Source organism: Electrophorus electricus, chromosome 12, assembly GCF_013358815.1.
Source record: "Electrophorus electricus isolate fEleEle1 chromosome 12, fEleEle1.pri, whole genome shotgun sequence".
In the NCBI taxonomy this organism is placed as follows: Eukaryota; Metazoa; Chordata; class Actinopteri; order Gymnotiformes; family Gymnotidae; genus Electrophorus; species Electrophorus electricus.
In genome coordinates, this window is record NC_049546.1 from 12,310,603 (window position 1) to 12,335,650 (window position 25,048).

Below are 25,048 nucleotides of genomic sequence, written 5' to 3' on the forward strand. Positions count from 1 at the left end.
TCCAGCAGTTTTTCAGGTACTTCTCTTGGTCTTGGTAGTCTGATATGGTAGTCTGTCCATCTTACCCATGATTTCCTGTCTCAGGTCAGCAGCTTTAGTGTCGAGCTTGGTGCATGCACTCTTTGGACTTGGTTCCTAAGTTCAGGGTGTGGGGATGACAATATCTCTCCACTGACCTGTCGTCCTGGTTCCCCCTTGCCGTAACTTATGTATTATACCTCGTAAATCTAAAGTTGTGGTAGCAGTTGCCACTTTCGGATGTTGGAACACTGATCTACTATTTGTTTTGGAGTTAGTCTAGATGTTCGGTTTCAAAGCATCCAAAGTTCTTATTACTCTACTACACAAGCAACACACTGGGGTTGCTTGTGTAGTAGCATTCCAACAGTCCTCTATTCTCCACTCTCATCCATAAGTGTATGAGTGTCTTGTATTTGTTCAAGTAGCCCACTTTTCATCAGATTACTCTGGTCCCCCAACATCTGATGTGAACCTTGTTGACCCAGGCAACATATAATGTATATATAGAAACTAGAGAAAGCATAGACAGAGAGAAATAGCCAGGTACAGGAATCATATAGGAGCATAACCTCAAGATCCAGCCATAAAAATTAGTAGTGGTGAACCAGACATCATGATAGTGGACAAGATGCAGAAAATGGCGGTGGTAATATATGTGACAGTCCCAAGTAACCGAAACATTCAAAGGAAGGAATACGAGAAGTTGGAAAAACACCGGAAACTGAAAGAAGAAACAGAGACAATGTAGAAGGTTTAAACCAAGGTTGTTCTAGTGGCAATAGAGGCATGTGACCCCTAAACTGGAGGTGTAGTTCCAAGAGATCCCAGGAATGAAAACACCAATCTCAGTCCAGAAGAGAGAAATCCTTGGAACTGCAAACAACAACAACAACAACAACAACAACAACAATGTTGTAGCACCCTCAAACTTACAGGCCTCTGGTAGAAGACCCAAGTGTGAGGAAAAATATATGACAAGCCACTGGAGTGGTAAAACTGGAATTTTAATATTAGAGTTGAATATCAGCAGTAGGTAAAAACAGTGTTCTTTACCCATATCCTACCTGGCCCCTTTGGAAAGAGGACTTTTCTTCCCTGTTTGGGTCAGAACAAAGGAAATGATCTTTAAGCTTTTTAACTCCACTTGGAAATGTAAGCCAGGGGAGTGGATGGATTTTAAAATGCTCTGGTCAACTTTCCTCCTGAAGGTCAAGTTTCTAGATAAGTGACAGGATTTCTTGGACTAATCGCTGTAATACCTTTCCCACCTTCCTATCTTTTTCTATTCTTTTATAATTTAAATTAAACCTGTCTTTAAAAAACTGTCTAGCTCCATAGAAATCTGAAAGATGCTGTTCTCTATTAAAATGGCTTCCAGGTGTCATTTATATTATTTAATAATAATAATAACAATAATAATTTACATTCGTGTTAAATATTGTTTGCTTTTTATATTTGGAGGGGAAATCCTAAGTTAAATTGCGTCAAAGCTACGTCAATCCCCAGTTCTGTTGCTCTGTAGGTAGCACGGAGGCGGCCATATTCGTATCAATGGGAAAGTAAGAGGCGTCCGGTTTGCGTATGGTAGAGTCAAGCAGACCTTCCGAAATCGACCCTCCGTCCGACCTGCGCACAGGTGCCAGGTTTATTATTTCTGACCCACGTTTAATTGTCAAAGACGGGTAGTCACGCTTCCACAACCCAGGAATGCCTCTTGAAACAAGGCACTAGTTTTACCATATGATGCCTTTTGCTCAGCCACAGGATTCCTGGCACAAAATGGAGGTGCACAGCGTTAGTAGTGAGGTATGTTAAGTATGCTGTTGTGTTACTTTCGTCTATAGAATACTTTATAAACTTACAAAACTACGAAATTATGCTCTGCATTTACCTCATCAGTCAGCTGTCGGGGACTTGGCTATCTAGCTAGCTAACACAATTGGCTCGTATGATAGCTAGCTAGCTTGTTGACGTCAAGTGGGTTAGCGTTAGTAAAACCGCTAAATATCAAGCTAGCTGCCTAGCTAATGCTAACTAGCGGTCTCCCTTTCATTTTGCATATTCGCGGGATTGCGTATATAGCTAGCTAACCATTTTTTACTTTGTTTTTGAAGTTCACTACTATGTTGCTGGGCGTATCAGTGTGGTTCTCCATCAGCTATACTTTAGTTAGCTAGCTAGCTATTGAAGTTTTTTAGACTTCAGGCAATAAACCTAACCCTAGCTGCCTATCAATTTGCCTAGTTATTTGGTCTGCTCAGCTGCTTTTGATTCTGAAAGATGATTTAATACTTGGCTAACCATCCGACTACATAACTAGCTAGCTAAGCTAGTATAACTATCAAATTGGTACGATAACGTTAGCTAGGCTAACTGTCCAGCTTTTCCATATGACTTGCATGAATGCATATGAATGCATACTGTAATAATGTGTTCCACTGCTAGATTTGCTAGAGCCTTGGTGTAGTTCCATTGTACTCTACACTGCAGTTGCTTCGTAAGCGCTCCTGATCCTTATTTAAATATCAGTGCATGCTTAGCTTTCTGTTAAGTACATTTGTTATACTTAACCTAAAGTAGCTAGCATACCTGATTGTTAAAATCGCACGTTACGTAGTCGGTTAAATAGCTAGCGTTAGGTAGCTAATGCTAGCTCGTGTTTTGTTTTTAATTTTGCTTAATATTATCGTTTGAACCATGCAACAATTTCGACATAAACTGTCTTACCAGACATTAGGAACGACCACGTAAGAGACAAGGCGGTATTTCCTATGCTTGTCTTTATTGTGCGGTTTTGCTGAGAGCATCATGCTACTGAGATAAGTGTCTGTGGCTTGTACCTGATGCGCTGCCACACATTCACGTTGCGCACTCGGGACAACCAGGTTACATCCTTGAATTTTATGATTTCGCTCCTTTCTCCGTCCTAAGGTGCCTAATAAACAAATTCCATTGCCCGGACAGATGTGTGTCAATAGTCGTACTGATCACTGTTGCACTTAGGTGTAGAAGGTCGGTATAAAACGGACCCGGTGCGTCCCGTTGATAATGCGAGATGAGCTACATCACTATACTCGTACTGGTTACGACATCAAAAATGCAGGTGCAGCTGTCGAGCTGAACGCTTGTCTGCCGTTTGGAGTTTTGTTTAACTGAATTTGATGATCAAAACAGAACCGCTAACAGGTATGGTCTCACCGCCAATGCGTAAAGGTTTGAAAGTAATTTAGGAGACTTTAATGCAAAAAGATGAGCAAATGTGTCACTGCTTCTTAATGGCCAGTATTGAAGATATTATCAGCCTTAAAACGTATGAATAGGCCTCTTCTCTTGATATTCAGTTTTGTGTATAAAACACACAATGAGTCCTCCCAAAGAATGAGAATGAAAAGTTAATGTAAAGAGAATGGGAAGCAAATCAGCATCCAGATTTTGAGTTTCATTGTGAGCGCAAGTCCAGGCTACATGACATTGGACCCATTTAATGAGCAACTGATTGTCAAAATGCCTGTGGACTAGAGGAGGAGCGATGTGCTGAGGTCTGTAAGAGATTTTCCCCTCTTTCCAGAGACCATCTTGGGTGCACGCGGCATTTCCATTCAGTGATCATGATTAATGGTATGACTCATCCTCTTGAGGGATTGAGCAGAATGTTTTAGACTGACTTGCAGCGCTGGGCTGTTAATAGTCTGAAATAGGATGCAGAGATCTGTGCAGTGTTTTCTTTGACACAGGAGTGTTGTGTTGCTGTGTATTGTTGACCTTAAGGCCTGTATTTACCATTGTAATTTAAATGCTATATGTTCCAAACCACTCAGTAATATTGTGGAAAAGAACTTGTGTTAAGATACATAACAGCTGAAAGCTTACAGGGTTGTCTAGGTTAATTACCCAAGATAGCCTATGCATTTTGTAGACTGTTTTTCTTGAAAGTGGCCCTGTTGAAAGTCAGTAATTACTATTTTGTGCCTGGTGAATTTGTAAACATACACAGCAGGAAGATGTGATCAGAGGTGAAGGGTTTTAGCAGTTCAGTATATGTGGTTGTTTTGGCTCTGTACACAGTTATAAGAAGTACAAGGAAGGAGAGCAGTATCCCACCCATCCTCCATTTCACTTCACATACTTTTCTTTAAAATTTATTTATTTATTTATTTATTTATTTTTAAGTTGTGTTGGTAGCTTTCTCATAACTTATATAGCTGGTAACATTTACATTTATTGTCTTCATTTGCTGGTTTTACCACCTGCTACCCTCTCTGCCTTTCCAGCCATAAAGCACCTATTGTACGAAAAGGATAGACTATTGTGGAAGAGCCTTGTCTTTAAAACGCTATAAAATACTTACACCCCCCAAGCATCCCGCCCACCTTTAACTTGAGCATCCGTGCTAGCACGTCAACGCAGGCAGGGGTCAGCGGGAGCAGGGAGGTGTTCGTCCTCCTCGCTTACTCCCACACGGATGCTGTGGAGGAGGAGGCGAGAGCTGAGGCTCGCGACTCCACTCCCACGCACCGGTTCGCTGTGACGCACTCGCATAGCTGGGTGCTTGGAGCAGCCCTGTCGCTAATAAAGCAGTGCTCCACTGCTATGCTTGGTACATAAGCATAAGAGGCTTCCTCTCTCTGTTTCTTCTGTCACACGACCTTTGCAGATTTTGCATTCCATAAGACTAATCGGCAAACTAAATCCTTCCATTATATGTATACACTACCTGCTGGAGATAAGGGGAGGGTTCTGGTTTCATATATGCTTTCTTGTTCCTCCCATAGGAACTGTCAGTTTTGTGGTCTTGCTGACATCTTACAGTTATGTGAAATATGCCTGATTTAAGGGCTGTTGTGCTGGCTAAAGTTTTAATTTGGCTTTTTCTAGGTCAATGGACATCAGATCATGGATGAGCCAATGGAAGAGGGAGAGTCCTTCACACACTGTGTGAGTAGTTGCTTGCATGTATGTGTGCATGTGTTCACGTGTGTGCTTGTGTGAATGATACATGTGGGGTGTCTTTCACTTGATGGAATCATGGCAATATTGTGATTAGGTGTGGGTGGTCTTTCAATGATGCCACTTCTGTATTTGGGTAATAGCCATAATTCTCTAGTGGGTAGGCATACCCAAGTAAATAAGTGTTGCATCAGTTATTCAAATATTTATGAAAAAATGTGCAGTAATGTTTTTTATTTTTTGACCTTAAGGTATTTTTTCTCTGTGTCTGAACTTCATAAAAGATTCCAAAGCATCACTCTCCATACCACATCTAATGGAGAGGACTAGTTTTTTTTAGTTCTTCTAGCAGAGTACTTGTTTTGTTTTCTTTGTGTGAAAGAGAGAGCGATCAAGTGAACAGAATAGCAGTAGGTCAAATCTTCATACAGTTAAGCTGATTAGTGTCCCTTAGAAGTGCAGGCCTGTTTTTAGTCCTGACTCTGCCCTGCTCTCGGCTGTGTTCAGCCTTGACAGTGGAAGCCGTCTTCTGTTAATAATGCAGTCAGGATTGTTGTTATTATTATTATTATTATTATTATTATTATTATAATTGGTTTGTTTTCCTCTCCTTGAGGCTCTGATGTGAAAGGTACTCATGTCCCCTGAGGCCAGGAGTTATCTCCATCTCCCAGGCTGCGTGTCATCCATGGAGAGCCCTATCCTGTCTTGCTTCTTTGCCTGAGGCTCTCTGACTTGCAGGAGCTAATTAATTACTGTGGCACACTTTTTGGCGAGGCATGCCATTAAGACAACCTCGCTAACAGATTCAGCAGGGATATCGATTCACCTAACAGAGAACAGCCTTCTCATGAGCTGTCAAACTTCATTTCACTTTTCACACTTGTAGTCAGTTCAGAGCTTGACAGATATTCAAAGGAACAGTTTACTTAACAATAAAAAAAAAACAAAAAACCCCAGTGCGACCAACAGTAAATGTCTGTGGTCCCCCTTTGCACACTTAGTTCAGTCAGTGTTTTGTAGGGTCAACGTATGGCTTTAACGGTGGTCTTTCCCTGTAGGATGAGGGCTTGTATAAGGAGATCCCGATTACACATCATGTGAAGGAGGGCTGTGAGAAGGCCGACCCCTCACAGTTTGAGCTGCTCAAAGTGTTGGGCCAGGGCTCCTTTGGAAAGGTGAGTTGTGCTTCGCTAGGAGCCCCTTCCCTATATACACATGTGCTTTACGTGAGCCAGGTTTGCAAAGGCACCCTACAAATTTCAGCATTTCATTTCAGGAAATGTCTGTAGTGGCAGTATGTTTGTTTAATAAATTAGGTGTATGTGCGGTGGGGGAGGGGGGTAATAAAGGTGGAACAAACCTCCCTTCTGACATGATGACAAGCTGTTTATTTTAATCTTAGCTATGGCACCCACTGATATGCACTCACCATCCAGTTCACTAGAAGCAGCATGTAGGTGTACAGTTGTCAGTCATCCTTTAGACCTTCATCAGTGGTCTGTATATGACCACAGTATCACTGTTGGCTGGATGTTTTTAGATGGTAAACTACTCCACCGAGCTAGGACCCAGCTGCCACCAACACTTCTTAGACCTCTGTTCTGTGATTAACTTGTACCAGCTTGACACCCACTACCATGCCACTAACATGTCAGCATCACTGCTGTATCAAAATTGGTGTAATGGTCCTGTGGTCAGAACTCCTTGGTGATTTAAGATTGCTTGTGTATTGTGCATACATGTGATATGGTCTGTAATTTCAAATGCTTCTATAAGGTAGGGACCTAATTATATCAGTGTAAGTCCAATGAAGTTGGGTCTGTTTATTAAAAAAAAAGGGGGGGGGGGTGTATATATATTATCATTGTAATCGACTTAACCTAGGCAAACAACTCCAGTTCATAGACTCAAGTCATTTGGTTTTTCCCTGCTATGAAAAACTTGATTCAGCGCATAATCAGCAGGGAAGTTGAACAGGAAACATTAAAGCAGTGAAGCTCTGAATCTGATGATGGAGAAGGCCTTCTTATTTAGGATGTGAATGGTGTGTCTGTTGCCAAATGCCGAGCAATTTGCTGCTGTCAGAAGGACACCGAGTTTAATACGGCCATGTATGTTTGCTCTCAGGTCTTCCTGGTGAGGAAGATGGTGGGTCCGGACGGTGGTCAGCTATATGCAATGAAAGTCCTCAAAAAGGCGTCTTTAAAAGGTGAGTCATCACACAGCCTCCACAAATGCCACGTTGATCAGACTCCTTTGATGGGCACTGACAGATGCCATTTAGCCTCAGCCTGGCATTGATTAGCTCCATTTGAGAATTCAGGATCCAAGATTGGAGATCTTTGTTGACCTTCTTGATCTCATTGGCAGTGAGGGACAGGGTTCGCACAAAGATGGAACGGGATATTCTGGTGGAAGTGAATCATCCCTTCATTGTGAAGTTGCACTATGGTAAGCTTTGAATGAGCTCTCTCTCTCTCTCTCTCTCTCTCTCTCTCTCTCTCTCTCTCTCTCTCTCTCTCTCTCTCTCTCTCTCTCTCTCTGAGTCTCTGAGTCTCTGTCTCTCTGAGTCTCTGAGTCTCTGTCTCAGAGTAGGGTGAGCTGGGGTCATTTTGTATTCTGCACAACTCCACTCGCTCCATTCGGGCCTGCTCCTGTCATTTGTTTAAGGTCGCCACTTTGTGGGCTGGAAGCAGCATGTTTGCCTGCCAAGTCACATCCTGCACGCCGCTCCTCTTTTGTTTAATTTAGTGCTTTGGTTGAGTTTACCATATGGCAGGAGTGATTTTGTGTGTGTGTGTCTCATTTAGTGTTTCTTCTTGCTTACAGCCTTTCAGACAGAAGGGAAGCTCTATTTAATTTTGGATTTTCTCAGGGGTGGAGATGTATTTACTCGCTTATCCAAAGAGGTAAGCGTCCCCTTTTCCTCCGCTCTAACCTTTAATAGTGTTCTATGTTAGTCAAGCTCCCTGCTAAATGCCAGTGATTCAGGCTATCCATCCTCTTCCCCCCAAGGCCCACAAAATCAATTATTGTGACTTAAGACAGAGATTTAAATAATTTCCTGCTGTGATGGTCTGTAGACCTTAAGCAGGTGTGGGTTGGAGGCTAACACATTCCACCTGCTGTTGGATAGAGATATCCATTGTGCACTTTGACCTACAGTATGAACAGCCTCCTTGTTGGGTTTGTTGCAGGCCCTTTTGTAAAGTGTAAAACTTATTAAACTTTTACCATGTGAGCATTTTCATCGCAATGGTTCGATGAAACAGGTGCATTTTCCCATAGACCTCTCCTTCAACTGGCTTTCTTTCATTCTCGACTAGAAGGCCTACTTACACTTGCCACAAGCTGAGACAAGGCTTAGAACAGGAGCTACTATTGTGGGTTTGCAGGAAGTGGCTGGCCTGTCAGCTGTGGCCCTAGCAGTAATGATAATACATCGGGTCAGCTGTTATGGCCAGGTGTGCTGAGGTACAATGCAGCGCTCCTTATTCCTTCAGGACCATGGATAGCGCCCACTAGTTAGTCTTGTGGCAGGGCAAGCAGCAGGGGAAGTACGTGTGCCGCAGCCATGCTTATGGATTTTTTTTCTATAAAGAGTCACCGTTACCATCTCTCATCTGCTGCAAATGCCACATTCATGTGACATTCCTAACCAATATGTTCAGTTATGCAGTCTAAGTAATCAGAGACTAGTATATGCTGTAGTGCATTCTTAATAGACCAATTTGGAGAGGACGTCATGGTTACGTCAGTGGCAGATGCATGTGCATTGGATGCCAGAATAGGAATGGTAAAACAAATGACCTTCATCATTGAAGATGCCCTTTGAGGCAAAATGCAGATATTTAAGCTGTTAAATGGACAGAATGCTTTACTGCATTAGCACTACATTCGCCTTATAGCATGAAAAAATATTCAGAATTAACTAGAAATAAAATTTTATATACACCTAGATAGTAGCAGCAATAGTTCTAGTTATTTTCTAACATGCAATGAAAAAGTTTATACTAACCCAGCCGTGTGAGTGCAGTTTGCTCTGTGTGTAGATTAATTTGTTAATAATGGCCCTTGTGTAGCTGCATTTTACCACCTTGTTGCTAGCTAGGCTGAATATCAGTCCATAATGCATCAGAAATGTATCCAAAAAATCTAGGTATTCAAGGTCCTACACATGATCACAAAGTATCAAATTAATTGCTTGGAGATGTATGCTTGGAGATTCTTTCATATAGTCACTAGGTTTTTCCACAAGGTATACGAAGATATTCGTTCACTAACTTTGACCATTTAGTTTGATCCTTGACCCACTGACATGACCTTGATTATGGATCAGGAAATTCTTTATTCTCTATTCACACATCTGAGCTTTCTGCCACCAGTTAAGCTCCGCCCACAGAATGTAATCTCTGTTTACTAACACAGAGCCATTCACTTTGATCACACTATAAATAAAAGGCTGTTGGTGTACATCTAGTTCATATGTACACAGGAGAAATGAATTAAGTTATTTGTCATATCAAATGCATGGTGTGCAGGAATGTTCCATATATGTACAGTAAACTTCCATACATGATATTCAGGAATGGAGTGATTTGCTGAAGCACTTGCATATTTGCTGCACATCATTTGACATAACACAGCACATGATGTATACTTTCTCTGTTGCTAAAATAAATAACAAGTTAACCATTGTCATGTTTATTTACCTTAAACTAGTGAACATTTTTTTTTATGCGATTGTCATATGTCTTTGTTGAATATCTCTGTATGGAGCTTTGTTATTGTGTTTACTGTGTAATCTGTAACAATAACTTCTTTTCTCTTGTTTTGTGTGACCGTAGATGCTGTTGTTGACCTTTTTGTTTTTCTCCTTGTTTTGTACAAAGATGAGAGAGTAAATCTGTCCAGTTCTTACTAGGTTATGTTTACAGAGGAGGATGTGAAATTCTACCTTGCAGAGCTGGCCCTTGCATTGGATCACCTTCACAACCTAGGCATTGTTTACAGAGACCTGAAGCCTGAAAAGTAAAGTATCTCTCTCTCTTTTTCTGTCTCTCCTTCTGTCTCTGTCTGTCTCTCTCTCTCCCCCCCCCCCCCCCATCCTCCCTCCTTCTGTTAACCCTGTATCTTTTTCCGCTCTTGCACATTCTCTCTTTCTTTCTCTCACTCTGTCTCTGTGTTTGGGACTCGGGTGTTAGAGAACAACATGCGTATATAGCCTCTCCTCACACTAGGGCTGGGTATTGCTTGAAATTTGACACTAGAATGTATGCCAGTATCTTGAATGCAGTACTAATACCCAAATGAAAGCTGCTTTGCGTGAGCTCTCAATGTAAAGTTTAATTGCCCAGTATCAAACAGTATCTGCCTCTGTCGTTTTTTAATTCTCCACAGTAAATAGGAGTAAGACTAGTGTGAGTAAGACTTAAACATGAAAAATAAAATTAATGTGAGATTTTTTTTAAACCTTTGGGTGTTTCCACAACTAAATAGTATTTTTCAGGAGTGTTACAGTTGGCAGGGTTTTGTACATTTACTGACATATTAAAAGTATCTAGCTGTTTTAAATTTAACCTGGCCTGGAGCTAGTAAAAGACTGTAGTTTCTCAGTTCCATGATATCAATTCAAGAAATGGAAGTCTCATCAGGAAACTTGTCCGTAAATAAATGCCCCAATCTTTCTGTACTTGCTTAAAGTGACACATCAGTTTTTTTTATTGTTATCTTTAAATATTATTGACATTTTGTGTGTATGTATATGTATATGTATGTGTGTGTATATATTTATATATTTATATATATATATATATATATATATATATATATATATATATATATATATATATATATATATATATATATATATTTAAATATATATATATATTTATATAAATATATATATATATTTAAATATATATTTAAATATATATATTTAAATATATATATTTAAATATATATATATATAAATATATATATATTTATTTAAATATATATATATATATATATATATATATATATATATATATTTATTTAAATATATATATATTTATTTAAATATATATATATATATATATATATATTTATTTATTTAAATATATATATATATTTATATAAATATATATATATATTTATATATATATATTTATATTTAAATATATATATACATATATTTATATATATATATATATATATATATATATATATATATATATATTTATATTTTTTATATATATATATATATATATATATATATATATATTTATTTATTTATATTTGTATTTATTTATATTTATATATATATATTTATATATATGTATGTATGTATATATGTATGTATGTGTGTGTGTGTGTGTGTGTGTGTATATATATATATGTATATGTGTGTGTGTGTGTGTGTGTATATATATATGTTTGTGTGTGTGTGTGTGTATATATAATTGAAGGGACATTTTAAATATGAAATTGGAAGGAATATTTTGTGTTTACAAGTTCAGAGTATAACTATAGTATTCTTATAGTAACTTGCACCTTTTGGTGCGATTTAATCCTCAGATTTTGGGAGTACTAGGAATACTATCAAATGGTGTGTCATGGATAAAGTAATTGTGTTGTCCAAGATGGCTGCCCTCATACCATGTTGGCTTTCATTCAAGCAATAAAGTTAAAGCCACCTTATTTTATTGAAAGAAGGGAACATCTTTGCACATCTGGTTCCTAGTACTACCATTATGAACAATTCTTAACTGGTAGCTAAATTCTAAATTTCTCTAAAAAAGCATATTTCACACCAAAACCCTTATCGAATCCATTGAATGATGAAGAAAATTTGCCTTTAAGGCATGATGTGTTCATTTGTATAGCATACAGTGGCAGTTCTCTATAATAGTTTATTTTAAACAGAATATGGTAAAGGACCAGTAAAGTTGAGAAATTACCATGATATAAACATGGGGGGAGGGGGGAAGGAGAAAAAAATAGCGCAAACAAGACAAAACACACACATTTTGTTCATTATCATAGAAGGGGCAGGCCACAGGTAATTCTGTGAGGGCAGGGAAGAGCAGTACCCAGCCCTGCCTGTGGCAGAGTGAAGCTTTGACACTGCAAACCACAGGCACTGAGTAAAGGGTCACTTTGCTCTGAAGCAGTTCATCAGACAGAAACGCACATCGGTGCTCATACCCTTGTGTACTTTGATCTTTGCACAGGTTATTTTTATAATACTTTGAGTCTCACCGCTTTCTCACACTTATTTTTTTTTTTTTTTGTCTTCCACCTTTTCTATTATTTACAATGAAAGTAGACATAATGGATGGGATACAGTCAGTCAGTTTGCTGTGATTGTTTTGAATTTTGTCTGTTTTTCTTTTTTCTCTCTTTATTTTTTAGCTTGTGTTTTTATTGTACCCATGTATTTGTGTACCTGTATTGGAGAATCTGATTTTAATTTTCAGCATTTTGCTTGATGAAGCTGGACATATCAAGTTAACAGGTACGCACTGTTTTCTCACTATTAGTTGATATTCATATACATACATGCATGCAAACACATTTTATCAGTTGTTTCTACGTGATGGTTAGATGACTCATAGTTGGATACACACACTGGTGTGATGTACGTTTTGCCTTTTGTCGTGACTAATGCACTGCTGGCGCCTCTTTCAGACTTCGGACTCAGTAAAGAATCAGTAGACCAGGATAGGAAAGCTTACTCTTTTTGTGGCACTGTGGAATATATGGCCCCTGAGGTGGTCAACAGGAGAGGACACACTCAGAGTGCTGACTGGTGGTCTCTCGGTGTTCTAATGGTAGGAGTCGCATACCCGTCACATGTAAATCAGGCTGTCATACTAAGTACTGCACTTGCATGTTGTCGTTTAGAAGCGTGGCCAGTATACAGTGTTTATTGTTCACACCATGATATTTGTGCCCCTGGTGCTAACACTTAGGAGCTCTGTCCTAATGTTATAGCACCGTATCTTTGAGACTGAGAGGCGGCTAACTCCAGACTCAGAGCACTGTTGATTTCAGCGGTACATCAACCACCCCATTTGCCTCCTGTTTTATGAATCAGTGGGCTGCACTTTTCTCTTCCAAGCAGCCCTCAAGTTTCCAACAGCACTTCAGTTCTTGGCACACTCAACCCACCGTGTTTGGAACCTGCTGTGATGCTCAGTTCAGAGGCATTTAGTGTGTATTTCACTTGTGAGATAGCTGTAGGGAAGCGTTGGCAGTTTTTAGAAAATATACTACTGATGTTCTGTGCAGCCCAATAAATATAGTACTGATGTTCTGTGAAACCCAAGTGACTTTTTTTTTTCTTTTCCCCAAAGCGATTGAGAATTGTTCAAAATGTTTGGTTTTTTTTCCCATTTCTTTTCGCTAGTTTGAAATGCTGACAGGAACACTACCGTTTCAAGGAAAAGACCGTAATGAGACAATGAATATGATTCTCAAGTGAGTGGGACCTCAACTAATGGCAAATGTATCCTAAAGAATCATCAGATTCATCAGCAATTTGACACAGTAAAGGAAATTTTGTTATTGCTACCAAGTGGCAGTGCTCATTGAAACTGAGTATCTTGAAATTATGCTTACTGAGTATAATAGGAATTTTAGCATCAGTAGTATTTATTTAACAAGCTGACTGTCCAAATAATTATGGATAACATAAAAAAGATGTTACAAAAAAATTATTTTTCTGCCTAACTTTGATCAGAGCCAAGTTGGGAATGCCACAGTTTTTAAGCTTGGAAGCACAGAGTCTTTTACGAATGCTCTTCAAAAGAAACCCAGCAAATCGTTTAGGTGAGTGGTCCACTGTCTCACCTGATCCCACACCGGTGGCAGCTACAGACAGGCTGTGCACGCCACATTCAGCTTTGGGCAGCGCATTGCAGTGTATTGTTTGTCATCTCCAGGAGCGGGTCCAGATGGGGTAGAGGAGATCAAACGGCATGCCTTCTTCTCCACCATAGACTGGAATGTGAGTGTCTGCTACTCAGGCCCCCTGCTGACGCCAGGGCGTCCGTCTGCCACACATGGGCGATGCAGCTGGCTGGGCATTGGCTCTCTAGCAGTGCAGCACGCACAAAGCCGTGCATGTGCAGGGTTAAAATGTGCATAGGTGCTTCTAACTGGAGAATATCTTGCCGAGTGTTTCAGGTTCTGTGTTCTGCTCTGATGTAGACAGTAAGGTTTAATGTGCGGCATCTGAGTGCCGGATTAATGTGACAATGTACATATATGCCTTCACATCCTCTCCTTTCAAAACAGAGACATTTCATAACCACACAGTCTAAAAGGTGACTGTAACTTGCTATAGCTTCAGCTATAATTAACCAGGTTTTCATCTTTGTTCTCCCTCTGTGTGTGTGGACACATGCGCACACACTCGCATGTGACAGTGCGCATGTGTGCATATGTATGTATGCAGCAGACAGACAGGCAGAGGGCCAGCTCTGACTGTGTTGCATTAATGGCCGCAGCAAGGAGTGTTTAGGAGCCAGCGATACTCGGATACTCGATTGACCGTGAAGAGGCAGGAAGGGCGCTCCTGGAGAGAGTAGCCAGTTAATCTGCCCCCCCCCCCACCCAAATACGCCCCCCACCCAGCCGGCAATTGGCCTATTCCACTCAGACGCCTGCCACAATTCCGTCCAAAGCAGGTGCGGAAGGGCCCACTACCCGCAAAGCTCATTCAGGCCCTGCTGAGCAACATACCGACAGAGAAAGGCACACCGTCCCCAGGCCAGACGGACTGAGAGAGATGAGGGAGGGGGAGGGAGACAGAGAGGGAGAGAGGGGAGAGAGATGGGGAGGGAGAGAGAGAGATACAGGGAGAGAGGGAAGTGAAAGAGACAGGAGGGAGAAAGAGGGGGAGAGATGAGGGGGAAACAGACAGAGAGGGAGATGATGAGAGAAGGAGGAAGTGAGAAAGGAGGGAGAGTGGGGAGACAGAAGGGCAGAGAGTCGGGGAAGAGAGATGGGGAAGAAGGAGGAGAGATGTGGAGGGAGAGGGGGGAGTGAAAGATGGGAGGGAGAAAGGGGGAGACATGGAGAAGGAGGGAGGGAGACAAGGGGGAGAGTGGCTGAAGAGACAGTGGGGGGAGAAAGTGGATGGAGGTGAGAAAAGGAGGGAGTGAGAGACAGGAGGGAGAGGGGGAGACAAGGGGAAAGAGTCAGGGGAGAGGGAGAGGAAGCTGGGGAGAGACGGGGAGGAAGAAGGTAAGAGAGACGGGTGGAGGGAAAGACAGGCAGGGGAAATGATCGGAGAGGGAAAGATTGGGGGACAGATGGAGAGGGAGAGAGGCAAAGGGTGGGATAGATGAGGGAGGGAGAAGGGGAGGAAAAGAAGGAAGGAGAGTGGGAGAGAGACAGAAGGAAGGAGAGAAAGTGAGAAGGAGGGAGAGAAAGATGAGGAGAGACAGAAGGGAGGGAGGGGAGGGAGAGAAAGATGGGAGGGAGGAGGGGAGAGGAGATGGAGAGAGTAAGAAGGAGAGGTGGGGGAGGGAAAGAAGGAGGGAGAGGGATGGGAGGGGGAGAGAAAGACAAGGTGGGAGGGAGGGGAGAGACGACGAGGGAGACTGGGAGGTGGAAGAGAGTCAGAAGGAGAGGAGTGGGAGAAGGAGGGCAAGAGACAGGAGGGAGGAGAGAAAAGGAGGAGGAGAGATGGAGGGAGAGGGACAGGGGAGGGGGAGAGAAAGACAAGGTGGGAGGGAGGGGAGAGACGACGAGGTGGAAGAGAGTCAGAAGGAGAGAGGAGTGGGAGAAGGAGGGCTAGAGACAGGAGGGAGGAGAGAAAAGGAGGAGGAGAGATGGAGGGAGGGAGAAGAGAGATGGGGAGGAAGAAATGGGAGGAAGAGTAGGGAGAGGACGACGGTGGGAGGGAGAAGGAGACAGAAGGGGGGAGAGAGACGGGAAGGTGGGACAGACGAGAGAAAGAGGGTGGATGGAGAGACGGAGTGGGAGAGAGACAGAAGGGGGAGAGAAAAAAGGAGAGAAAGAAAATGTAGTTAGGTTTTTGTTTGTTTGTTTGTTTTTTTATCTTATCTGCTTGCACCTCTTTTGCATATAGAAATTGTACCGACGAGAGCTCCAGCCTCCATTCAAACCAGCGGCAGGAAAACCAGACGACACGTTCTGCTTTGACCCCGAGTTCACGGCCAAAACCCCAAAGGGTACGTGCATCAGCCAGCCTCAGCTCACCATCACTTCCTCACTCTACATGAGTTCTGTCAGGTCCCTCCATTTCTGTCCTCTGAGCCAGCAGCTCTGCCTTGGTCAATTAACTCCCTGTTGAGTGGATGTTATGTAACTGCCCCCCACAGACTCTCCAGGCATTCCTCCGAGTGCAAACGCCCACCAGCTCTTCAAAGGCTTCAGCTTTGTAGCACCAGCCTCCCTGGAGGAGAGCAAGAGCTCCCCTCTGGTCAACATCCTCCCCATTGTGCAGGTGAGCACAGCTAGTAACCACAATGCACTACACATACATTTATATTCACATACTTTCCGTTCACGCTCACGTGGTTTGGTAGATGCGTTTATTTGAAGTGACTTGCAGAAGCATTTTGTTTGTTCTGAAATCATTTATCCAGGCATATTCTGAAGCTCGATCTAGGTCACTGCTAGAGACAGCAGTCAGTAATGAAAGATTACATACATTAGAAAGGGATGTCGTAAATGGCACTTTTTGTTTAAGTGCATTCATTAGTGATCATTAAAATTGCTTTTTGAGAAGGTGGGGCTTTGGTTGGCATTTTAAGCTATTTGGGTCGTTCCTTCATCTTGGCACAAGTACAGAAATGCATTTGGGTGCATGTGAGTGTGTGCATGTGCACTCCTGATTGGAAGATGTTGGGTGTGTGTGTGTGTGTGTGTGTGTGTGTGTGTGTGTGTGTGTGTGTGTGTGTGTGTGTGTGTGTGTGTGTGTGTGTGTGTGTGTGTGTGTGTGTGTGTGTGTGTGTGTGTGTGTGTGTGTGTGTGTGAAGCAGATGTTGGCAAACTGGTATTTATATGCTGGCCTCTCCTTCTAAAGAATAAATAATTGTGTATACATGCGTTTGGTTTCATCTTGAGTAGATAACGAGCAGAATAATTCTAAGGGCTACTTGGGTTTCTGCTGTCACAGTGTCCATTTTGGGCTGCCCAGTCTGAGTTGATTTGAGTTTGTACATACACTCCTGTTCCAGTTTGGTGGTTCAACCTGTCCAGGTCTTTGTAATGTTTCAGCCCTTGAATGTTAGTCAATTTGAATATTAACTGTTCAGTACGAATTAATTAAATGGGGCTTGAGTCTCTGCTGCACAGCTGAGTGTCCATGTCTGCCCTTCACTTAGTGTTGACATTTCCCACATTAGCCTGATGGTCTTTGTTTCTGTTCAGGTTAAGTCCATAATAACTTTACCATAGAGATTGCATGGCTCAGTAAAAGCATGAGATGGAAACACTCCCACGTTTCATATTTCTCTGTGTACCGTGTTGTCCGTCAAGGCCAGCTGTCAACTTAACCCTCGTTCTACCTGAGGCAGCAGCTCCTTGGAGAGTCCTTGAGTTTGAGCTTTGAGACTGATTGGGAAGCCCAGGCTGGCTTTTCATCAGAGTTAAAGAGAAGCTCATTAGGCCTCATCACTTATGAGAGCAATAAAGATTTTAGAAAAATGCTATGGGTGCACTTAATTTACGCTGGCTAAGCTGTGTGTGTGTGTGTGTGTGTGTGTGTGTGTGTGTGTGTGTGTGTGTGTGTGTGTGTGTGTGTGTGTGTGTGTGTGTGTGTGTGTGTGTGTGTGTGTGTGGACAAAATAGTATGGCAAATTTGTTGACGCTGTACTGCATGCTACTTTAAGGGTGTGTAATTAATTAAAATTATATATATAGAGATATTTTGATAAATCATGTCAATAAAAGCTTTTTCTTAGCATACCGTGGATGGTATTCATCCTTCTTGAATCAATGACCAATTGCATGTTTCATTAAGCTACACAGTTATAGAAAGCTGGCTGTAAGCAACAAAGGAGTTGCATTTTAGAGTCAACATGAGAGTTGAATAGTAACAAGTAAGCTAGCTGGTTGTATATTAGTGTAGTAATGTTGATAACCCATTTTATTTCCTCCTATGTAAATGCTGAACTGTACTTGTAGCTCTGTTTAAATTGTTTTTCATTTGTGAGCAAAAATGATAAAATCTTCAGGGGGAAAGAAAACCCATCAAGTGTGCCATGCCTTATGACAATGTGCTAAAGCATCATGGTGACATGTTCTTGCCGTAACGCCCGCCCCTGCTGTGCCTTGTCTCACCGTGTGGGCGGCTGGTGTGATGCTGACATGGCCGCAGATGCCCAGCAGCGCCACCCAGTTCTCTGATGTGTACGAGCTGAAGGAGGACATTGGCGTGGGCTCCTACTCCATATGCAAGCGCTGCATCCACCGGGTCACCACTATGGAGTTTGCGGTCAAGGTGAGAGATGCTACGCTGCAACAAAGAGGTGTTCTCTGGAGGAATGGAAAGTCTAAGCATTTGTTTGTTGTAACCAGTAGAGGGCAGTAAAATCCCAGCAAATGCTGTAAGATCAGTTTCTATGCAGTTCAGGCACTCTGTCAGGTGGTTCCACATTAATTTATTTATATCATTATATTTATGTGATGCATTAAATTTTAGACCTGTTTGTGATCATTTAATGTTTCCTTGTTTTTGTTTCATCTACTAGATGGATTTAAGTGTTCAAAGTTGTACAGTTGGACACTAAGTTTAAATGAAAGAGTCACCCAAGGCAATTTACTTTTAAAGATAGTTTTCAGTTTTAAGTTGTCCTGAGTGCCATTTTGATGCTGCTTTTTCTGTAAATGCTCATGAATGTTTATCATGTAAAACATTGTAATTATGGATGGGTGTAGTGGGTTGGAGCAAATCGTCATGCGTGGATTGTGATGCTAATACCTTTCTTTTGTTCTGATCTCACCCCCCTGCCTCCTTATTCAGATTATTGACAAAAGCAAACGAGACCCGTCAGAGGAGATCGAGATCCTCATGCGGTATGGACAGCACCCGAACATCATCACACTGAAAGACGTGAGTCTCTGTCTCCACCTCCCTTCTTGTGGCCACACACCCACACGCCTCCTGTCCACGTGCGCCCAAGCATGCGAGCACTGACGGCTGCACCGGCCCCCTCTCTCTGTGCTGTGCCAGGTGTATGATGAGGGGCGGTTTGTGTATCTGGTGACGGAGCTGATGAAAGGAGGCGAACTTCTGGACAGGATCCTTCGGCAGAAGTTCTTCTCAGAGCGGGAGGCCAGCGCTGTGCTCTACACCATCACTAAAACTGTGGACTACCTGCACTGCCAAGGGGTGAGGCCGATGGCGCTCAACAAGTTGGCGTACCGTGCAACAAACTTCCCAGCTCGAAACAGAATATACATTAACTATCGGCTTACGTACACATCAGCAAAGAGCAGCATACATATGCACATTAAAACACTACAGGGCCTTATCTGCACATACAGCATTCTTCATAATAGGAATTGGCCACCTTATGCAAACCCTGTTCTCCATTTCTTTATGTAAACAAATTAGTTTTGTAGCGGAGACCATTATTCGGGAAGGTAAATGTTTGTTTTCTTTGACCACTCTTTGGTCTGGTGGTCAGAGCTCATGTTTAAAACTGGGTATGGTTGCTGCTCTGAGCTGTCGTCACTAATCACCTGACTGATAATGATTTGCTTTAAGCATGTGTAGAGCTTTAAACACATGTTTGAATGTTTCAGATGTTGTTCCACTCATGTCCTGGCTGTGTTTAGTCTACATAGGACGACTAGCCTAACTATGTAGTCTTTGTAAGCTGCATGTGAGTGTAGGAGTTTAATCAAGGCCCAGCCATAGTTTCCACTCCCTTGCTGTGTTTCCTTTAAAGCCCTGCTCTCCCCCTTGCAGGTTGTCCACAGAGACCTGAAGCCCAGCAACATCCTCTACATGGATGACTCGGGCAACCCCGACTCCATCCGAATCTGTGACTTCGGCTTCGCCAAGCAGCTGAGGGGCGACAACGGTCTACTGCTCACACCGTGCTACACCGCCAACTTTGTAGCACCCGAGGTGAGCAGGGCCCCTCAGCTTCCTCATGGCTCCAGAGCTCTGCTGAACGGCACTTTCTTTTCCTTCTGTACTCTCTCCCCCCCCCCCCCTCCCCTTGTCTGGAAGTAGGTCAGTTGGCCATGGCTTCAGTCACTGTGGGGTTCTCTGGACATTTTCTCAGCTGTAGGCCTGCTCCTGTTATGTCAGGTTTAGTTGTCGCATTTCCTTTGGCAATGCTACTGAGAACAATAAGTACTGACAGCAAAGTCGTACATGACTTTGTCTTCATATTTGAAGTCCTTTGTTTTCATTTTTAGTAGTGTGAGCTTGAAAGTCCTGCCTAGTATCTTCTAGTCCTGCCTAGCTGTTCCCAGGACTGTGCTCATCTGGCTAGAGATCTGGGATTTTGTGAACCACAGTTGCCTTCGCCTTTGCCATATCATCTTTTCTAGCTCTTCTTTCCGCCCTTTCTTTGGAAAAAATAAAATATTGGTTGTGTGTGTATTTCAAACTGCTTGTACCCTATATACAAACATAAATGCATGCATACATAAAAGATCTTAGAAAATCTTGGGCCACATAATGTTAAATCATCATCGCTAGTTTCATCCCTGTTTGGTCCCATTTCATATTTAGTTCTCAATGTGCCTTTGTGAACCAGAGCATAGACAGATACCTAATGGCAGCTGTAAGCTTGAGCAACTTGGCTCTGATTCCAGCCTCTCACTTTCACCTTTGCAAGAAATTTGGCTTCGTGTTTTCATACAGATTATTGTGTTGTATTACAGTTGAAATCACAGAGTCAAAAGAGGCTAGTTTTGCTACAGAACTTAACTGGAAGTACAATAAGCACATGATGAAAATATTGCCTGGCTCTAACTCATAGCCCCATATCCCTAGGTCAGGAACTTATAGTGCTTCACTAACTGCTACCACTGCATCAGGGACTTGGAGTGGTTCCATTTGAAACATTTTGCCATACTAAATAACTTTTTTGTGTGTGCGCGCATGTGTGTGTTTGTAGGTCTTGATGCGGCAGGGTTATGACGCAGCCTGTGACATCTGGAGTCTGGGGGTTCTTCTCTATACCATGTTGGCAGGGTGAGAAGGGACACTTGCTCTTTTTTAAATCCCACAAAAGCCTCAACAGCTGATCTCATCAGAGCGTACCCTCTTTCCTGATATCAAGCTCATGGGTTTTAAAAACTTCATGTTTACGTACTTTTGCGCTTTGGCATTTGTCACCAAACATATATGCTCTTATGTGTGGTCATTAATATAAAAACGTCTCGCTGTGCTTCAGTATTTGTTGGCTGTATTTCATTTTTGCAATGTTTATGTATCTTTATTGCCATTTGTGTGTTTTGTGCTGTGTTGTTTAAAATGACTGACTGACTAGTTGACAGCACTGTAATCACGATCTTAAGTCACTGACTAACGAAACGTTATTTAGAGGGGATTAATGCCATTGATCACACAAAGTGAACCAGTTCTGTATTATTTTAGTCGGCTTGCATAATGCTTATAAACCTCAAAATCTGTTAAGCAAGAACATTTTCTGCTGCTATACTTCGAGTAGTCAAGAGACCTGGGTGTGATTACTCCTAGGATAAATTGGTAATAGATTGCTAACTGCTGATCACCTCTCATTGGGTTCTGTGTAGGTACACCCCCTTTGCTAATGGCCCCAACGACACCCCTGAGGAGATTCTGTTGCGTATTGGCAGTGGCAAATTCTCCCTCAGTGGAGGCAACTGGGACACAGTGTCTGAATCCTCCAAGGTGAATGGCAGGCCTTCTCTCACTACCAAGTGCTTCATTTTCCATTTACTTGGTCCTTGTATTTTTACTTGTCGTTCAGGGCCCTACAGGCATAGTTAATGCTAGCAAGGTGGCCGCAGCAAGCTCTTGTGTGACCACAGATTCTCTCTCTCTCTCTTTCCCTTTCTCTCTCTCTCTGCAGGACCTTTTGTCTCACATGCTCCACGTGGACCCTCATCAGCGTTACTCCGCCGAGCAGGTGCTGAAGCACTCGTGGATCGCCTGCCGGGACCAGCTCCCCCACTTCCAGCTCACCCGGCATGACGCACCCCACCTGGTGAAGGTAAGCCCTCCTGCGGTTTACCCCCCACCCCTTTTTTTTTTCCGAGAACCACGAGGCTGACAATGTTCTCCCTGCAGGGGGCGATGGCCGCCACGTACTCTGCCCTCAATCACAAGACGTGCCAGCCAGTGTTGGAGCCCGTGGCTGCATCCAGCTTGGCCCAACGCAGAAGTATGAAGAAGCTCACGTCTGCCGACATGGCCTGAACAGAACAGTGTTCACTGTGCACCCCCCTCCCATGCCTCCCCTTCCTCCTTTCATTTATTTATTTACATTTCCTCCTGTTCCCATCCTCTCCACCGTTGAGCATTTCCCCGGAGCTCCCACACCCTGTATCTGGACTACAGACACCATGCTCTAACATCAGAGAGGCGCTGTGGTGAGTCAGGAAGTTCAGACCTCATGGAATACTGGATGAAATTCAAAATCCGAGCCAGTGCAGGGGCTGCAATGATCAATCTGTTTCTTTCCGCTGTATCTTTCTTTTCTGTGTTCAATCTTCCTGCAACTCATTATTTTCACCTTTTCTTTTCCCCTTTCCTGCCAAGTAAAAGAAAAAAAATAAGATGGAAAAAAAAGCACCAGCGCCTATTCTTTTTCACTGTGACTGGCCGATCTGAAGCTGCTTTAAGTAGACTGCGTTCCACCTTCTTTCCCCCAGCTTGGTACGCATGTGTCTTGGTACCCCACCCCCCCTCTGGCCCCTCCCTGCATCTCTCAACCTGTGCTTTGGAAATTCCCTGTCTCCTGAGAGTCGGTCACTTGGGCGAGGACGGAAAATTCCGGTTCCCATCCTCTGAGCGATGGCTTTGGCATAAGGGGCTGAAGGATCTCAAGAGCACGTAGAATAAGGCTCCTTCAAGCTTACCGTGCATCACGTGTAATTACAGCACTGAAGAGATCGCCAAACACACCCAGCAGTTCTCGGAACACCGGAACAACCGTTCTTGTGTTGAATATATTTAAGCACATTTGCACTGAGGCTTGTCAGGTTGCTTTGGCTCTCTTGTTTTCACCCCTTTACTTGAATAACCCCCACCTCCTTTCTTTGTCCTACCACCTTTTGAATGGCCCTTATATTTGTTGAATGGAAAAAAAATAAGCTAAAGGTGGAAAAACAAACAAAAAAGTCAAAGGTCATTGAATAATGAATGTGGACTGGAGTTCTTACTGTTACGGCACTCTTTGAATCCAGTGTTTTTGCAGAGAACTGGACTGTGAGCCAATCAATGCTCATGGGCTTGGGGAGCAACTGCTCCTGGGGGGGGGGGAATGAATGGGGGAAAAAAAAAAAAAATATATATATATATATATATATATATATATATATATATATATATATATATATATATATATATATATATATAAATATATATAAATTTCCATGAATATCTCTTCAGACATTGTGGAAATTGTATCATATTGTATTTATTTCATTTAATTTTTAAAATTCTATTTTTCTTTCAGGTTCTGTATATATTGACATTAAAGATCATTATTGACATGCATTCACAGTTTTCAAGGTCATTATTTCATATCTATTCTATTACAATTCAGTAACACAAATTAGTAAGAAACTGACAACATTGTAATAAAGTGTAAATGGCTCATGGTTCAACGAATGAGCCAAACAAACAGGGTAAAGCTTGGTGGATAATTCAGAAAAGAATTATGAGCTCCATATAAATCTTCCTGGATAGTTTATAATGGTAAATTTTCTTGTATACTTTGCCTCAGAAAAGCCAATATTTCAGTCTTGCTTTCCTGAAAAGTAACACAAGTTAATTTTCCTCTTATTTAAAAACAAATAGAAAATTATATGGCTATAGAATATTTAATCTGCTTTACATTTGGTGGCACTGTTTAAGCTTTGCTTCTATTCTCTTGCATTCATTCTCTTTTTGGTGGCTGTTCAAAATGGCAAACTTGGATCATGCCATAATAATTTAATTAGGATTTAGTTAAATAATCCTAATTAGTTAAGATTAATGTTCATGGAAACTGCAACTAGACTAACCGTCTGGTCTCGAGTCAGTTGGCTCCTCTAGATGTCAGTGTTTCCCCAGGCAGTACTGCAGATAAGTAAACGTTTCTTAGTTTTTGCTCATTTCTCAGACAACCCATTTCATTGGTTCATGCTCCTAAACTTGCACGTTCCACACCTTACAACTTACCCTTTTCTCTGTTGTGTCCTGGTTCATTCTGACTATGATTTAATTCTGAACTATAATTCTCCATAGTCTATATATTGAAACCACATGGGTTTAAAAGTCAGTTAATCGGACATTTTTATTTTGTCAAAAACAATTTTTTTCTCAAATTGCAATTGTTAAAGAAGACTTTAAAATAGTCAAATCAAGGTTTTAGCAGTTGGAGAATCAGGAGAGTACACAGCTCCTTTTGTATATCTTTTGTTTTTAAAAATGGTTTCTGTTAAATGATACATAATGTACATGTCTTATGTTTCCATATCTTAACTAACTCCTGATATTGCTTAGCATGGTCCTATAACTTTGTCATCTACCCCATCTTCAGATTCTTCAGTACTTAGTACTAGACACCAGGGCTTTAGTCTGTACTGTATAACACTAATTCCAGCCATGTGCATGGATTCTAACTATTGTGCATACACCCTTAAGATTCATCTGATCTGAACCTTAATTGGCAGTGTATTGGCTCACTGCTGTTCTGTGCATATTGAGCACTAGGCCTTTTAAAGCTAGAGTATGCCTGTCACAGTCATTCCCCCAGGACAGTGGAGCAGCAGACGTTCTCCTGCACAGGCTGTCCTGCTCTGGAGAGAAAGCCCAGTCGACCCCGCCAGCAGCTGCTCCCTCCTACACCTTCTACAGCCACTACCTTCTGCAGCTAGCTACGCGCACACACACTTCCCCACT

At 42.1% G+C, this 25,048-nt stretch overlaps 1 protein-coding gene across 1 annotated transcript; it reads left to right on the forward strand.

The window, feature by feature from the left end:
* Nucleotides 1–1,553: 1,553 nt before the first annotated feature.
* On the forward strand, nt 1,554–23,412 carry rps6kal (ribosomal protein S6 kinase a, like). The gene is made up of 22 exons (XM_027004901.2): nt 1,554–1,827; nt 4,897–4,956; nt 6,030–6,146; nt 7,099–7,180; nt 7,342–7,422; nt 7,801–7,880; nt 9,896–10,002; nt 12,432–12,469; nt 12,643–12,785; nt 13,364–13,434; nt 13,697–13,785; nt 13,899–13,963; nt 16,055–16,157; nt 16,308–16,432; nt 18,311–18,433; nt 18,956–19,045; nt 19,166–19,324; nt 19,907–20,068; nt 21,072–21,148; nt 21,712–21,829; nt 22,011–22,151; nt 22,229–23,412. Exons 1-22 carry the CDS (start codon nt 1,762–1,764, stop codon nt 22,355–22,357), a joined length of 2,226 nt encoding a protein of 741 aa, XP_026860702.2. The 5' UTR covers nt 1,554–1,761; the 3' UTR covers nt 22,358–23,412.
* The last annotated feature ends 1,636 nt before the right edge of the window (nt 23,413–25,048 follow it).

Excerpts from the sequence above, each read along its gene's own strand:
- rps6kal (XM_027004901.2), top strand. The coding sequence starts at position 1,762 with ATGATGCCTTTTGCTCAGCCACAGGATTCCTGGCACAAAATGGAGGTG. Across the intron at positions 1,828-4,896 it reads TGCACAGCGTTAGTAGTGAG|GTCAATGGACATCAGATCAT; the intron begins GTATGTTAAGTA and ends GGCTTTTTCTAG. Across the intron at positions 13,786-13,898 it reads AAACCCAGCAAATCGTTTAG|GAGCGGGTCCAGATGGGGTA; the intron begins GTGAGTGGTCCA and ends TGTCATCTCCAG.